General features: G+C 41.8%; 1 protein-coding gene and 1 long non-coding RNA gene across 14 annotated transcripts in view; both read left to right on the top strand.

Annotated features, from left to right (window-relative positions):
• NFIC (nuclear factor I C) overlaps nucleotides 1–17,559 on the top strand; it is a 184,663-nt gene extending 167,104 nt beyond the window's left edge. For all 13 annotated transcript variants that reach the window (XM_087922794.1, XM_026698948.2, XM_087922793.1 and 10 more), the window contains one exon: nucleotides 371–17,559. In XM_087922794.1, coding sequence (XP_087778920.1) covers nucleotides 371–388 — 18 coding nt within the window. In that variant the 3' untranslated portion in view covers nucleotides 389–17,559. The remainder of the gene's footprint in view (nucleotides 1–370) is intronic.
• Nucleotides 1–18,028, top strand: part of LOC148128400 (uncharacterized) — a 271,264-nt gene that overhangs the window by 168,921 nt on the left and 84,315 nt on the right. The gene's annotated exons all lie outside the window — the stretch shown is intronic.

Genomic DNA, 18,028 nt, shown 5'->3' with positions numbered 1-18,028 from the left:
CTGTAGGTGATGTTACATAATTTGGGTAATGAAATCTCTGCAAGGAAACAAGCAGGCTGATAGAGCACCAAGGACCCCTCATGTCAACCCTGGGCTACAGATAGCCCCCCCCCCTTTATAAGTCGCCACGGCAGCCAGATGGAAGGAAGGGAGTTCATTATAAAAATCCAAGCAGGGAGGATGGGTCAGGGGAAAAGGTGCTCCTTTCTTACTGAAAGTGATAGTTTCGCTAAATGTTGAAGTTACTGTCAAAATGCATGTTCTGTTTAGACGTCGCTGTGAATAGAATAGCAAGCGGGTGGGTGGGTGAGGAAACCTGGAGGTCTGGGTCCCTTCCCACCTCAGTAATTTGTTTTCAATCTTCTTCCAGTCCTGGTACCTAGGCTAGTTGCAGCTTCCATCTGCGTCATCATCTTCCTTTCCTCCCCCGGGCTTTGGGCTTCCTTTGAGGAGAACAGTGCAGCCCTCCCACCCCTGGCCCAAACCTTGGGGGCAGCATGGAGAGAGAGAGAGAGAGAGAGAGAACGAAAGAAGGAAAGAAAGAAAGAAAAAAAAAAAAAAAGAAAGAGCACGGATTAACGTCATCATCACCACGAAGAGCCATCACAGAAAGACCGAAGGAAGGGAAGGGGGAAAAAAGCTCAAACTTCTTTTTAAAAGATAAAAGAAAAGAAAAAAAGACCTCGCTTTCCAAGCCATCCCGACTGCGACTTTCCTGAAATGAGCAAAATTCAAGCAGGCAGCTCTCCCAGGGGAGGCATTTTGGCCAGAAGCACTACACGCCTTTCGGGGGGGCTGGTTTATCCCCACCCTCCCTGCCAGTCCGTGGCCAGCTGGAATCCTTGTCTGTCTCCTACTCAAAAGGGATGTATATGCAAAAGTTTCTGGTTATTTTCTCCATCTCTCGTTGAGTAGGGGGAGAAAAATATATATATATATATATATATATATATTAATCTGGCCTGCTGCAGAAGCCTCCCTCCCCTCTCTTTTTTTCTACGCTCGACCCCCTCCCTGCTTCTCCTCCTTCGGGAATATGGGGGTCGGCGTGACCAAGAGACTGCACTACAAGCCATCTAGACTGGTCAAGCAGCTGAAGTCGGGCCAAGGTCAAGATGCAACGTGAGCTAATTCCCCCTCGAGAGAGAGAGAGAGAGAGAGAGAGAGAGAGAGGGGGGGGAAAAGATTTTAAAATGCTGGGCACCTTTTTCAGTGTATCGAAATTGTCCTCCTCCCTCCCCCATCCATTTCCCCACCCCCCACCCCTTCCCCCCACCCCCCACCCCCGGAAATCTACGTGTTGCTTTCAGATGGCGGGGGGGGGCGGGGGGGCTTGCTTGGTCTCCCGCACTTACTGACATGGTGTGAGCCAGGACTTCTTTGGTGGAGAAGAAGGGGACGCGTGGCTTGGTTTCTGCACTCCTCTCCCAGAATGCTTTGCCCTTTAGTGTCAAAAAAAAAAAAGGCATCCTCCCCCCCCCCCTTTTTTTTTATTTTTTGGAATGGATTTGAGTGCCAATGGGGTGGGGGTGGGGGGAGGGGATGGAGGGCGGGTTGGTTTGACCGGAGTCTGTTAATTGTGGGAGAAGGGAACAGATGCAAGCCACTTAAAATTTGACTTTGTTGATGACTTAGTGCAATCCTGAACCAGATGGTTTGGAAGGGTGGCGGGTTTGGGGGTTGTTGTTTTTTGTTTTTTTTGTCTGGGGGCTGGGGAGACATTGGAACTTGGCTGTGAATGTTGAAACCACGCATGTGTCGCTGGGTTGGGCTGGAATGAACTCGGGGGGGTGGGGTGGGTGGAGGAAAGGGGGTAGGCATTTCTTCAAGGGGGTGGTGGTGGTGGTCAGGAAAAGAACTTGCTATTACACTGTGTTTCAACAGCACCCCAACTCCCCTTGTGCAATTCTGCCATGACCATAGGTCTGTCTAACCCTTGCCTTAAAGTTGGACCAAGGCTGAGAGATGGGCTCTTTCTTCTCAGCCTGTACGGACTTTTGTCAGCCTGTTCTCTTCTACGGGGAAGGAATTGCTCTTGGAGGTGGGGGTGTGGGGGGTGGGGACATGGCACCCGCAGCCTGCAGGTACCCTTCAAGGTGTCTTTCCGCCCGGCTTTAACATCCTTTCTTCAGAAGGCGGGCAGCCAGTGCGACGAACACCAGCGGGGGACCTGTGTGACTTGTTGAATCTCTGACTTGGGGGGGGCGGGTGGTGGTGGACAGGAAGACATTGAAAGTGGGGAGGGGGGGCTGTCAGTGGATCAGCAGGGCTTCGCTTTCTCTCCTCCTCCCCACCCCCCTCCCGAGCTTCCAACCTTGTGTACAAAGAGCTATGCATGCCCTTGTAGACCAGCTTCGAGATGATTTTGATGACTGCTAATATGGATTGCACATATATTTTTTTTTGTAGGAAATGCACTTTTGAAGAGGAGGGAGAGGAGAAAAGTAGCGGGAGGGTGGAGGGAAAAGGAAGGTAAATCTAGAGTGTATCTGTAATTTGTGTGGAGAGGATTGTCGTGACTGTCCAATCCACTGTGACGGGATGGTGCAAAGTGGGACCTTACACAGAAACCTTTCAGGATATGAGGAAGAAAAAGAAAACAGGTTCGGTAGGAGCAGAGGAGGGAGATGCCCCCTTCCATCATTGCCCCTTCGTAGAGAACTCCATTCTACTTGCCCCTACCCCCGCAGACATGCAAGCCCCAAGGTGGAGCCTAGAAGCCATCTAGGACTGGTTCAAGTGCCTACATTTTAATGCTCCGGTCTTTTCTCTGAGTTATGGAAAGCGGCATTCGTAATGGAGACTCTCCCCCACCATGGGTCAGGGGCAGCACTCCGCCCACTTCACTTGCCCCCCATCCCTTCTTCCTAGCAGACACCAAAGCTTTAGAGGCCACGGATCAGACTTCCTTGAACCCAGCCAAGATTGGGGTGTCAGAGTTTGGCTCCAAGTCCTCCGTGAGGGCCAGGTGGACAACTGATGAACTGGTCAGTCCATGTTGGCTTCTGGACAATCTTCCTCCAAGGGCTGGCGCCATTCCGCCATGATTCTAAAAGCATTTGTAACATTTCCTCCTCCTTGTGCCAAACTGTCAAGATTTCAGAGGAATCTCATTGAGGCAGAGGAATCTATCCCAGATGACATCCTGCAGTGGATTTGAATTGTACAGCAGACCTCTGTCAAGAGCGAATGAGATCAATGAGTTGCAAGGGATAGTTCTTCAGAAAACCCAAGAAAACATCAGTATCTTCAAATGAAATGCTTCAACCACAAACAAATGGATTTGCAAAGCTCATCTAGCCATACGTTGGCCTAAGACAGGGTTGGAGAACTATGGCCCTTTTATGACTTCTGGACTTCAACTCCCAGAATTCCTGAGCCAGCTCAAGAATTCTGGGAACTGAAGTCCGCAAGTTATAAAAGGGCCATAGTTCCCCACCTCTGGGCTAAGACAATGGCCAACTTTTACTACTTAGACAGTGATGGGAACTTAGTGTATATCACTAATGGAGTGGTTATTCAACAGACTTAAATGATTGAATGGTAGTTCTTTATCCCAGGGAATTCGTAGGTCCTATGAGGGATTTTTAATGGAATTCCCCTCACCCCCATGTTACATGTCCCAGGATTCTCTCAGAGAGTATTCACATCTTTTCTTGTAGTTACCTTTGTACTGTATTCTATGAGATACAAAGAAGACATTTCAATCTTCTCCAGGATGGAAAGATGACAACTATTTGAACAACCAACACTAATCTTCAGTTCTTTGCACCTTGATACATTTCTCCGAACTTCCAAGAGGAATGCATATCCTATTCCATGTATCTGAACAAATACTCCAATATACAAACATATATTTATTTCCTAACTTTCAAAGTGAACCCGTTGCCATGTACAAAGGAGATCCACTTCTAGAATTGAGTGGTTTTTGTTTTTATTTTATTTTTCTGGGATGGGAGAAGTAGTTTTTTTTCCCCCTTCTGTGTCCCAACAGGCTCAGGATGTTCCAGAACTTTCCAATAAATGTCCAAAAGAATATACGGAATTGATTTTTTTTTTTAACAGAGAATAAACTATGACACCCCCTTGCTCTTTTACTGCAGCATTTGCCCTGGATTTTGGCAGAAACCAATAACTGCTGTGGCTCTACAGTCCTCTCTCAGGTGGATCTTCTGTTCCAGAATCTTCCCTCTTCAATACAACATTATAGTCGGGAAGCTACAACTTTTATGCTCTCCTTTGTGCATCTTAAGCTTCATGCAATTTGGCTCCAGCACCTACCTGGTACCCACCTGGGGCTTGCGTTCACATATGCAAAATTTCCTTCTGACCTGCTCCCTTGGATGAAGGGCAGCAAAAGACTTTCCAAGATACTCCCCCCCCCCCCACACACACACCTTGGACCTGGCATCATGGGAAGGGGGATTTTCCAGCGGCATTTGTTTACATCTGTGCACCTTTATAATAAATAGGTGATGCCATGTTTCAACCCATAGGTGGGAATTGGGCAGAATATCCATTACAGGCCCTCCGTCCCACAAAGCCCACCTCCTCAGTCTCCACGCAAGGACTGTATCATGGAGACGAGGAGGGGCTTTGTATGGGAAGTATGGGATCGGATTATTATTTTTTAAGTGAAACTGAAAGAGGAAAAAAAAAAAACCTGCAATTGATGAAGAGGCAATGTTTTAAGGCAAAAGAAAGAATTAACCCTTACAATATAGACTGCATGGTGCTTTTAAACAGGAATTTCATGTGACCTAGCTCAACCAATCAGCTGGCTGAGAATGTGCATGGCAATTATACATAAAGGCTCTTTTCCTCCCACCCTACCCTCTCCTTTCCCCTTCTTTTCCCCTTGAGTCCACATCTATGATGAGGGACAAAAGTAAGAGAAAAGAAAAGAAAAAAAAAATCGACATTTTTTTTTTCCTAATTTGCACGAGACAAAGAAAAATACGTTTTATACCACATAATGTGCCTTGCCTTCTAAAAAAAAACGTATTAACTCTAATGAGATCAATGCACAGGTGTTGCTGCATGCTATTTGATGCGTGTATGGGGGAAAATGGGGGAAAAGAAAGAAAAAAAGGGTTGGGGAGGCATAGGGGTGGGGGAATATAATGCCATTTTATACAAAACAAAAAACCACGGATGGGAGCATGGGAGGGATAGGGGATCCGAAGTGGGATTTTTTCAGTTCATTTTTCTTACAAGTTCAGATTCCTATAAAAACCGACCCCTAATGAAGGCTCCTTCAGGTGTGTTGTGAATGCTTAGAAGCTTCGTTGGCTGAGAATTCTGGGAGTTGCAGTCCCAGCAAATCCTGGCAGCCTCAGGTTGGAAGAAGCTGATGTACCCGTAGGACGGAGCCGGCCAGGAAAAAGGTTGAAATAGCACTTAGACACTGAGGATCTCAGTGAGATCGCTCCTATGGCACCGTCTCCCTTCCAGAGATCCTCCTTCAGAAGTCCTGGGCTGGGAGTCTTAGGATCAGCTTAGGATTGCTGAAAGTGAGGGATAAAACAGGGGTCTCCAACCTTGGCCACTTTAAGCCTGGCGGACTTCAGCTCCCAGAATTCTGGGAGTTAAAAGTCTGCCAGGCTTAAAGTGGCCAAGGTTGGAGACCCCTGGTGTAAAAGACACGGGGAATATCTATTTTATTTTCACCCTGGAGAAAACAGGTTGAGTAGGTTGGTTTGTTTTCCCCAAGGACCTGCCAAAACCCACTGGAGGGGAAGAAATGTGTCAGTAGCAGAGGCTTTCTCAAGCTGTGTGTTTTGTTTGTTTACGGTCTTTTGCCTGTCAGTTGCAAATCCGCGTTAAGGTTGCATGGCTCCCTGGGTCCTCCAGCTATAAGTAACCAGTACGATGCTGGCCATACCATTATGTTTCAACCCAATTTGAAAGAACCTGTTTGTTTTTAAAGGCATATATTTTGGATATCCGTACATCCAGTTGGTCATTGTACAGTACAGGTAGTCCTTGACTTACAACGATTAGTTTAATGACCGTTCAAGTTAACAATGGCTTTGAAAAAAGCGACATGACTGTTGCACCATCTCCGTTCAGATGCTTGGCAATTGACTCATATTTATGACAGCTGCAAAGTCCCAGGGTCATGTGATCCTCTTTTGCAACCTGACCAGCAAAGTCAATGGGGAAACCAGATTCATTAAACAACCTTGTTACTTCCTTAAGAACTGCACGATTCACTGTACAACTGTCATAAAGAAAGGTCATAAAATGGGGGGAAACTCACTTAACAAATGTTTTGTTTCTCAATAGAAATGTTGGGCCCAATTGTGGTTGTAAGTCAAGGACTCCCTGTAATCTTACTCTCCCAGGAATCCTGGGAAAGGGAGATCTTTTAAAACAGGAATTCAAGACTGCCTTGTTATATGAAATTTACTTTATTTAGAATTCTCCTCATAATGTAGCAAAGTGGATATCTGGAGGACTCCTACAGGCAAGACCTATTTTGTGACCCTGTATCACATCTGAGTCTGGAAGACCTATAAACATCCCAATAATTATTATTTTTGTTTGGCTTAAACAAGAGAAGCAACAGTTTTAAGCCAGGGCACAAAACCATTTCTTATCTTAAAAGTTCCACCTGATCTTCGAACAATAGATAATGCTAGAGGCTGAATTCCTTAAAAAGTCAGTGGTGTCAAAATAAAACTAAATTAGACTTCATTCAGATGTAATTAAGTGCAGTACAATCCGAATATTCCCTGTGGATTTTAACGATTTTCCTTCCTGTGTGTTTTAGTATTTTTTTTCCTGTCATATCAAAATTATAACTGGACCACAAATTGTAGAACATCACTTAAAGCATGGTAAGGCAGCAGGGAGGCTGTGTGCTTATTGTCCCTCTTTTACTGCAGAATAGATATTCTTCAAGAAATCAAGAATAGAATTTTGACCCAGCATCAGCCAAATATTTTCCAATCTGAGGTAGGAAGCAAACGTGTGTTTTTTTCCTCATAAAAACCTATCATTTATTTTCTTTCTTAGCAAGGCAATGAGGGGGATAATCTGAACTAGGAAACTTCCCATTATGGGTTTTATCACATGTCTTCCAGTTGTAAATGCAAGCAAAAATGAAGTTTCAAATGTGCAATGCCCTTCTGCACATAGTGGCTAAATCTATGGTTAGCAACATAGTTATCTTAGCTGTTAAATGTCCATGAGAGATGGATGTCTCAGTTTGGGTAGCTTCTAACTCTGGGGAGAAGAGAATTGGCTGGGGATTTCTAGTATATTTTCTTTTGCTTTGATAGCGTACGGAGGTTATGGTTGTTGAGCTTCTGTCTTGGTTTATTGAAAGTTATTGGAAAAGAATTGAATTCAGCCCTTCCCTTTTCTCTCGGAAATTGATTCGTGATACTTGGAATAGATTGGAAAAGTGGGTGAAATACAGTGAATGTAGAGGTGGCTCAAGCATGTGTAATAATGTGAGTAGCTTACATGTATGACTTGGATATTTCAGACTTGGGGAAGAGGTAGTTAGCTTAAAGGCAGATGCTTTCAATTTACAGGCGAGTCAATTCAGCTTCTTTCACAAAAGAACTGTTCAAGATTCCTATTGATTGAAAAAGTAAAACGTTTGGATCAAATTGAACGGTAACCCTATCCTATCAGTTCCATGGAATTGGGTCATCATTTGTGATTGTGATCTCTCATGCCCTCACTAAGTGTGTGGGAGTGAAGCTATCTCTTCCACTTTTTTTTTTTTTTGCCAGATATTTCGTTTAATCCTTCAATGGACTGGCCAAACAGAATTCGATTCCTTTTGAGTAGATTCCCTAAAAGACAGATGTATGGAAACCAGTAAGAATGGCAGTCTCCTTTAAAGATAGGCCCCTTTGCTTTTACAAGAAAAGTGGGATTAATTGCATCTGTAATTAAAATTTATGATACTGGTTAGTGTCTCGAAAGTTTGAGAGAAATTGCTCCAACCATAGAGGTCCTTCAGATGCGTGTTCATGTGTATGTGCTACGAGCAAGGAAGATTTGTCTGTGTACATGCCCACAACTCACCCCACTTGATATCTATTGTTCAAAATTGTATTTTATGGCAGTGAAAACCTCTCACGTTGTATGAGGACATTCTCTTGGCTTAAAAAAAATCCCCAAACTTTTTAAGACAGAAGGAAGTAGGTTGGATTTTGTTGATCTTTATCATTTTGCTTAGATTTATTTGAATTAATAAATGATGCAATGCTGGAATGAACAATTTTATAAAAAGGAAACAAATGATATAAAATATAGACATCTTTCCAGCCTGCCCATTTCCCCACACCCCATCTTCTCTCTGTTTCAGAGAGAGTTTATGTTTACTTCAAAAACTGTAAAAAAAAAAGTCCTTCCATGTAGATTTTTTTAATGTCTTGCTCAAGGGGGAGCTTTAGGATTTGCTACTCTGCTCCATGACACTGAATTTGCTTGCAAATTCTTACACACAATCATCCTGATGATTCTATTTAGTTATTCTTCAATTACTGTATTTTTTCCTTTCTGTGTTTCTGCTTGATGTTAGGGGTACACAAGGGGAAAAAATACTAATTTAGTTACTTCATTTGTTCCATTATTTAAAATTATTCACACATTTGCTTTTTCTTTAATTTTCATAACTGGTGGTGTGGTTTTTATTATTCTCATTAGTTTTACTTTTCAATCACTTTCTATGGGAGACTTAGCTTATTCTTCTGGTGCCTCTGATTTTAAGATTTTTTCCATCCAAATAGCATTATATTTCCAGCCATTTTATTATTACTTTTTGTTTTTCAAATCTGCAGTTTTGAAATAGATAATGACAAAGGGTCTCACACATATAAATATTATTAGCTTGTTGCTTATCATCTGTTTGTAACTTCTGTGTTTTCTGTTAGAATGAATCCTGGTTTAAGTTTTCAAAATATTAGAATCTGCATAATTATATATAGACCGGAGAAAGAATTTCAATTATATAGGCATTTCATTGGCTAGAAAAACCCAAACAAATAATGCTCTTTCTATCCTTCTTTCCATGACTTGTACCAAACATTACTCTGAGTAATTAATGAGGTGGCTTATTTCATATTTCAATTGTTTAAAAAAACAGAGGTGGTCCTTGAGTTACAGCTGCAGTTGAGTCTGGCAATTACTATCATAAGTCATGACACCATGTGACCAGATTCAATTTTATGAACTTTTTTGTGGTGGTCTTTAAGCAAACCCATTGTTCACCAAGGGTCAAATTTTTCTGGAAACCAGAAGTAAATGCTGGGTTCAAGCAAAACCATCATGCAGTCACATGACCCCGCAGGGCACTGCAAATGGATGTAAATGTAGGCAGGTTCTGAAGTGCCCAAAATGTGGTCATGTGACACTGAGAATGGGAACTTCAAAACTGGTTTGTAAGGCCTTTTTGGGTACTAAGTCGAGGACTACCTATATACATCCATAGCCAGCCCTCCCTTTCTTACCACCTTTAACAAAGATTTAACAACAGAAGGACCATGTAGGTAACTGGATGTTCCCCAGAGTTTTTGAGTTCCCATCAGCCCTTGCTAGCAGCTCATTGCAAAGGATTGTGGAATCTGTAGTCCAAAATAAAGAAAAGATACCAGCTTGGTTACTTCCACATTACAGGAAAGGTTCCCATCTTAACATATTCTGTAGAACAAAAATCTTGCAGCCATCTGAGCCATTGCGTGTGGAAAACAGCCTTTGTGTCAAAAGCCATTACAGTATGGATTTTCTTTTAAAACTTAAAAACAAGTTTTGAAAACTTTGAAAACAGTATTTCACATTCTGCCAGAGGACTGTAATGCTCTTGTGCTTCATGTGAATTTGATATTTTTGTCACGCCAGTTTTTTATTTAAGCTGAGTTACCAAAGCTGGATGAAAGAGAAGGCAAAAAAACCCCGGCCCCCTTTTGTCAAACAACAAAGGGTTTTCTGTACAGTAGAGGCTCTTTGTGCATGGGAAAAGATGGGGAAATACATTGATTTTTTTATTTTATTTAAAAATGTCTTGAAGCAGACATTCCCAACTTGGTGCTCCTCATACGTATTAAATTATAAATCTCATCTTACAACTAGTATAAGCATTGCAATCCAATATACCTGGACTTTGCTTGAGTGGCTTTTTTCAAGCAAACAAGCAGGCTGGGAAGCAACATTCAGAGCTAAGCAAAGCGACTGGGGCCACCTTTGGCCGTAGGCAAGCCAAGAATGTCTCCTTTTGCAAAGGCTTTCCAATTGTGGCTTTGGTGTGGAAAACAGCCAGCCTTTGAGCAAGACTGAGAAAATGGTCTTCCAGATGTGTTGAACCTCAAACACTTTCATCACTGATTACTACCATGTCCCTTGGGGCTTAGGAATTAAGCAGCAACATCTGGAAGGACAGAAGTTCCCTGCCCTTAATGGAGGGTCCGAATTTCAACAGGCTCAGGGTGCTGCACTGAAGGCCAGGTTCCTTGTATTTTCTCTGGGACTCACCCTATTGTGATGTTTCTTACTATACAGCTCCAAACTTGGCAATTTTAAGACTTCCGGACTTCAACTCCCAGAATTCCTCAACCAGCATGACTAGCTGAATAATTCTGGAAGTTAAAGCACATAAGTTTGGAATTTGCCAAGAATTTGGAGACCCTTGCTATATAGTAACCACAATTGGTGATTTGTCGGTGAAGATTCTCAGACATCTGGGTAGAGTTGCCTGCAAATTGAGTCATGGCAAATGGACTTCTTTTCAAGGGTGGGTGTTTTTGGGGTTGGTTTGAAAGTTTCGCTTCTTACCCGACAAGCTACTTGGATACACAACGAAACATTTCAAACTGAAAAAAGGAAAGTCCAGTTGCCATGATTCAACTTCTGGATGCAGTTGGTGATCTTGCATCCTTGCACTCCCCTGACTGAGCAAATCCACCCAGCCTCCTGCCTTGTCTGATTTTTAGAGGACTTGTGCTCACACCACGCCAGTATCTCACTGTCTATTCACAGTTTTAAATGTTTCTGGAAGAGGCATTTCTCCCTCTGATGTTGCTTCCAAACAGCGTGTGGGCAACTTAGATGCATTGATGCACAAGGACAGAGCAGCCCAACTGAACATATGTTGTTCAGTGTTGGTAGCCTTGTGGCTCCAATTAATTATCCTGTCTATAGAGATTCTCAATCATCCAGGTCATGGTTGTCCCAAAGATGCTTTTCCAAAAGACAACTGGACTTTCTTGCTTTTTTTTTTTCCTTGAAATCGTTTTGCTTCTCATCCAAGAAGCTTCTTCAGTTCTGACTGATTGGTGGGGAATGGAAGGAAAATCTTTTCAAGGAAAAAAGAAAGTCCGGTTGCTTTTTGGAAAAGCATCTTTGGGATAATTCTGCTGTTTTCCTAGGGGACCACTCTCTTACATCTAATCCTAATCTGTTCTTCAGTCCTTTTGGCTGTGAGGGAGAAATATAAGATATAAGTCTTTTTTATTGACACTTCCAGTTGACCGTGTTAAGTCAGAGAAAGTCCTGGCAGAAAATGTCTTTGCTAGTAGTTGCTCTTGCCCTACCTTCTCGCCATCTCACCTCTCCCCTCCTCTTGGAAAATTCTTGGGAAAATTTACAGTTCCTCCACCAGTTCCCATAGCTATTCCTCTAGTCTAGTTCCAGCTTTTCAACAGCACTTCCCCAATGGCTGCATAAATCCAGACGATCACTAGATGGCACCCAAGACATACCAAAAGTATAACTCTTTGCTGCCACCAACTGGTTTATAGATCAAACAGTTAACCAACCAACTCATAGTTTCAGTGAATCATCTGACAGTATGAATTTAACCCTTAGTTAGGCCAGACTTGCCTGTGTAATTGTTAGTAAATTCTCAAATCTTGAAAAGTTTGGGGGGTGGGGACGAAACATTCTGCCTTTGCCCCTTCAGAATCCCAAAATACATTTAAATTAAATTATGCCTCCATAGCTTCAAAAATGCTGCTTATCCTGACTGATTGGATATACTGTTTCCCCCTGCCCAAACTGAAAAACAGCCTTTCATTTGAGTCTGTTTTTTATGGATCATGAACCAATAGAGAGGAAACTCAAAAAAATGAAAACACCATTAATATCCTCCCAACAGCTCAAATTTCTCAGCTTCCATCTGCCATTTCTCAGGGCAAGACTCCTAAGGAAGCTCCTGCTTATAGCAAAGAGTAAATATTAAGTTATTTTCCAATGGAATTAGAATGGTAATTGTTTGCAGTGTAAGGAGGTTGAGCTAGAAGACCTTCAAAGCGCCTCCAATTCTGTTAATATTCTGTGGATTGGCCTATGATGAAGAAAGCAAGATGTTTTAGAGAAAAAGAAGAGAAGGAAGAGGAAGGAATCTAATCCATAAAGTGTTGGGGTTCCTTCCTAAGGGTTACAGCCTTTAGATAAGAGGCAGCATTTGACATGGCTATTTCTACATTCCCACTGATTTTTACACCTTTCTTGTCAGAAAAAAGGCTAAGGTATTGCCTCTTTTTAAGTTCTCCATTTTTCCCTTGATTTTGGAAATGCTCTAAGCCTTGTGAACTGTTAATATCCCTCGTTTACAGATGTAGGCATCTTTAACAGAAAATTCCTCTGAAGTCTCCTTGCCTACTTTTCTCTTTCAGTTTGACTTTTTTTTTTTTTGAGGGAGGGGGGTCATGCTGGAAATTATCCATGGCTTGTAAGGTTTCTTGTTTTGTTTTTAATTCTAAATATATACCAACATGACTGTTAGCCAATATATAGGATCTTAGGAAGTTGCTTTTTCATAAAATGTGATTGTTGATCCATCTAATCCAAGTTTATTTATGCTAATGGGCAACCATTCTCCATAGTTTTGGAACAAGCCCTTTCGCAGACCTGTCTGTAGCCATCGGCAGCTGAACTGGGTGACTTGCTTCTGAGCTAGAAACATTTTGATAAATCCTCTTCTGCATTATTGTGACACCTCCCAGAGACACACAAGTAGCAATGCATTTGCACAATTATTGCACCAGGGCGCAGTACCCCACGACAGATGTGCACTGCATGGACTAGTATAAATGTACAACTGTTTGCAGAAGAGATTCCTGTCTAGTTTGTTCCTTTCAGATTCAGAGGAAACATTGATGTCTCATTCAAAGAAATGAGATGGTTGAATTTACTTTTCCAAACACTGGCCCTTTTTCTCCCCTTTAAGTGCAAACTCCTTTCTCCCGAATGTGCAGTAAAGGTTTTGCAGAGGTTGTTTCTCCTTTGCAGTGTTTGAAGGGATCATGGGACTGCATAAAACTACTGCAGAATATCTCTGCAATTTCACCACAAGGGGCTGATTGTAGCAAGGTTGAGATCCAGATATAAATTTACATTGGTAACAGAACACAAGGAGCAAGCGGGCAAGTGAAGTAGAAGCTCTCACAAGTCGCACCAGCTTTAAAATTCTCATTAGGCACGTTCTTAATTTCTTTCTGGAGAGATACTTTTCTTGAGAAAAGCACATCAAAGTAGTAGCTGGGTTTGTCGATTAATTCACTTCTAAAATAGGTGCAAATTCACCATCTTTGTTGGTTACCTGGAAGCATTTTTTGAATCATCTCCAGCAATCAACAATTTGGAAGAGTATCTTAGGCAACGTAAGAAGTTAATGATAACACAGGTGGGCAGGTGTTCGTTTTCTATCAGATTATAGCCTGGGAAATATAAAAGTCATCCCAGTCTTCATGCCCTATTTGGATTTCACAGAACGCTGGTATAAAGAATCTCTAGCCTATGGCTTAATTTCTAAATTCCCCTGGCATCAGTTCAGAACTCAGATGAGATATTCTGCCCCATTCTTGAAGATATTATGGAGGCAAAGAAAACAAGATTTGAGAAAGAAAGAAAGAAAAGAAAGAAAGAAAGAAAGAAAGAAAGAAAGAAAGAAAGAAAGAAAGAGTCAGATTTTTATTAATTAGGCTTAGGCTGGTCTCGTCCAGAAATGCAGAAATGGTCTTTTTCATGTTTTCATTCCTGTCCCATTTCTTGTCTTGCTGTCAACTGCCATCGTAATGCACTACAGAAATCCCAGAGGATGAAAAAAAAACCCTGACACTTTTAATTATTAGTATTGTTGTTATTATTGCTTTTTGAAAGGCCTTGTGTTATAAATAGGAAAAATAGTATATATAATATATTTACTTATGCGGTGCTATTGGGGGATTTTTACAATTTGAGCTACTCAATTATTCCAATCTGCTGGAAGAGTAATACATCTCTACCCCCACCCCACCCCTCCCTGTCTCTTTCCCTCTGGAAAACAAAATACAATATCTGAAAAAATGAGGGCTCTTCTTGACATGATTAAAAGGGAAGGGTCAGTGGGGGGCCGGGAACATAGGATCTGACTAGACAATCCTTCCTTATAAACCAGGATAACTTTGCAAGGTGGGTTGGGAGGGAGAGAGAAGTGATATATATTTTAAAAAATACTTTTGCAATATAATTTTATTACATTGCTGCTTTTTTCTGGAAAGAAAGTTTCTTTTAACTTGCACATAATTGGTCTTTGGTTTTAGATTTGGTGGGTGGTGAAATGTTAATATCTAAAGAAGCGTTTCTCAATCTTGGCAATTTTAAGATAGAGGGTGGACTTCAACTACCACAATTCCACAGTCAGCCACACGGGCTGGGGAATTCTGGGAGTTGAAGCCCACACACCTTAAAGTTACAGTTTGGAGAACAGTGAAAAGAGGGCATTGGTTTGGAAAGTCTGGTTTCCATTCAGTGGGGGAGGAAGATGCCAGAGGCGGCACTAATGTCTGCAGGCGTGCCATAGCAAGGGTGCCAAGAGAATGCGGCGGCCCCTTGGCTATTCAAGGTAAGATTTCAAGAATGCTGAATGAGAAGAAATAGGGGTCAAGGAACAACCGGAAGCTTCTGTCCTGTAAATTTGTTCTTTTGGAAAAGGCCTTGGGAATTGAATTCCCCAATCAACCTTGACAGTGACTTTTGTTTAAATGAAAGCCGGTTGCGGTTGACTCTGTGTAAACCGTTTGCTTCTACCTACAAAAGTAGCAAATATGTTTAACTCTGGATTAAATCTTGTAGTTTTCCTGAATTGGTCCTAAAAAAAAAAAAGAGCAATTTTGCAAAAGTACCAACAATCTGAGAGCTTGTGTGTGTGTGAGAACTTGTGTGTTTGTGAAACAAGAGAGCTAACAATTAAACTGGATTCACACCCATGTACTGTAGGCTCGCCCTATTGATATAGAGTTCCTTTTACTGACCTTCTTTTGTAATTATTTGTACATTTCAAGTGGTTGCTTAGGGTTGTTCAGATCCCTCCTCAACAGGATAGGCAGTGGGACTTCGGGAAGTGTGTTTGTGTGCCCGCAGTGCATATGCTATTTGAAAAGAAGGCTTTCTGGTGATCAAAACTGTCATTGATTTTCCAGCATCTCTACCCCAAACACTTTAAATTTGGGATGTTTTCAGGTTACAGACAATAACATAAAGTGAGTAGTAAATGAATACACGCAAACACACACATACACGCACTCACAAGGGAGAGAAGCCAGCAGGAGTATGAAATACCAAAAATATAACTTTAGCTGTGCCTGTACTGCTGGTTTGCATTTCCTTGGCTGCTTCATTTTTGCTCATGTAATTCTTCCCTCCAGATTATTTATCCGTAGTCTATTTGAAGTTTTGCATTGATTTTTTTTAGGGGTGGGGTGGGGTGAAATTGGGTGTCCAAGAAACTCAGTTCCATCAAGATTGGCTGAGAATGGGGTGGGGTGGGAAGAGGTTAAAAAGATGGAGTTTGATTGCGGTCCGAAACTGGTTGATACATTCTGTGCTCGGCTCACTTTGGGTTTTTTTTGTTTTATGCTACTATTGTTCATTTAACAAAAATTTTGCAATGCAAAATCCCATGTACAGTGAAGAGAGGACTGAATCTTCTTATATCCATATGTATAGAAATAAGTTGCATTGGGACACAATTGAAGGTTGCAGCCTTGTGTGTTCAGAGGTAAACATATTGTGCACTAACCTAATCCCTGGAGTGTGCATATACAGAGAGCAGGTATATTGTCAGAATGGGAGTGGTCAACCTTTCCAGGAAAACACCTCAAGATGTCTTCTTTGCTTCTTCTTTTTTTTTTTTCAATCACCCAAAATCTCCTAGGTAATTATAATCTCCACTTTGGTTGGGAAAGTCAAGTCTCCCAGCTCAGTTTTCTCTCTTCAAATTTGGAATCTGAAATTGATGAAAAACTAAAACTGTTTCTCAACCTGATTGCTTTAAGATGGAAGGACTTCAACTCCCAGAATTCCCCAGCTAGCCATGCTGGCTGGGGAATTCTGGGAGTTGAAATCTGCCCATCTTTAAAGTGCTTGAGGCTGTTAAAAAAATGAACTAGACTGTCAGGTGGATGTCTAGTCACATGACTAGAATAAGTGGGCCTTTTTCATCTTAGTTGCCAAGCGGATTGGATTAGTCTGAGAAGGAAAGCTTGGCTGGGCCTCGGGGTTAATAACTTGGTTGAGATCCTACTTGCCTAGATTGGTAACTACAGGAGGTCTTAGACTGCCCTGCCCCAATGAGACCACACATGCTGTTTAATCCCCCCCCCCTCTTTACATCATCCTTAGCAGCCACTGTTCAACTTAAGACATTCATTGTTTATCCTTTGGGTTTGTTTTCTGCTGTTATTACATGGTCTTGAGGAGCATGACGCCTGGAAGGGAGAAATCAGCAGAAATGCTTTCCTAAAAGTTTGATGCCAAGATTTGACTGGCCATTTTCTAACGTTGTTTCTTTCCTTCTCCTGCCCTGCCATCTCTCTCTTTCGGCGTATTCTGTTGAAGAACATTTCTTCCCTGACTTTCTCGGACTCATGCACATACTGTTTGTCCATTTATATTTTACAGTGGTTAACAATAATATTTTATTCTCTGTCTTGCTTCTTGCTTGCTACATCACATTAACACACACAGACACACCGCAGCACCAGGGAAAATGAGCGAGTCCCGTCCTTGGGTAAAGGCACTCAACGGGTGGTTGAAGAAAGAGAATCAGCCTTGGAGGGCACTTTACACTACAGCCTTAAATTATTTTAATTTCTTATCTCTCAGTTCTGTAAAGAGGGAATTTTAAACAGGAAGTTCCCCACATCCTCAATTCAGGAGTTTTCTGGGGAGGGGAATCCATGACCGATTTTAGACAAGGCAAAATGCAATTCATTTCCCCAACAGGGTTTTCAGTTGGAGCTCTCCGCACGCCCCCCCCCCCCAAAAAAATGGAGCCATGTCTTTCACCCTCTTCACCTCCCTCCTCGCTCACTTCCCTGGTGTTCTCATGATATTTGATTCTAGCATTTATACGCATACTATTAGCCAACGCGCCTACTTTTATGTACCATTACCTGAAAGCCAACTCTGGTTTTCTTTTCTTTTTAATTTTTTTCCCCTATGCAAAAGGAAAAAAAAAATTCTAAAGGACAATTTAAAACTTTTAAAAAAAAGGAAAAAAGAAAAAAGAGAAAAAAAAGGAAAAATGTATAAAAAATTAAATAAGCTATGCTTTCAACAGTTGTGCCGTGTCCCGTGTCTCATTTGAAAGCCGAGAAATTGGAAAATTGCTACAGTATTGTGTAATTCATCTCAAAACACAGCGAGGATTCCTAGGAAAGATGTAGGAAAAGTCAGCCTTAGGGACGGAGAGCTGCAATGGCATCCATGCTGTGATCTTCGTAGGATTGAGAGCAAACACAGAATGAAGTGAAGCTGGATATAATTAATGTTGTGCCAAAATTTGCCTAGTAATTTCTCAACAATTTTCTACTCCTGGAATATCCTTCAGTGTCTGATCTTATTCTCACAGTATTTCTTTTGACAAAGTCTTTTCCAGTTTCTCAGAAGTGTTTTTCAGTTTACAGGTAGTCCTTGATTTATGACAAGGGCTTTACATTGCTAAGTGATAAGCACTTAGCATTGCTAAGTCATAAAGCACTGCTACATCACTTAGCGATAGTGATCTCTGCAGTGGGGTTGCCATTGG

The sequence above is a fragment of the Pseudonaja textilis genome, chromosome 1, assembly GCF_049901715.1.
Source record: "Pseudonaja textilis isolate UNSWEBS1 chromosome 1, rPseTex1.2, whole genome shotgun sequence".
Lineage (NCBI taxonomy): Eukaryota > Metazoa > Chordata > Lepidosauria > Squamata > Elapidae > Pseudonaja > Pseudonaja textilis.
The sequence above is the reverse complement of the archived record's forward strand: the minus strand, read 5'-3'. Positions and strand labels throughout refer to the sequence as shown.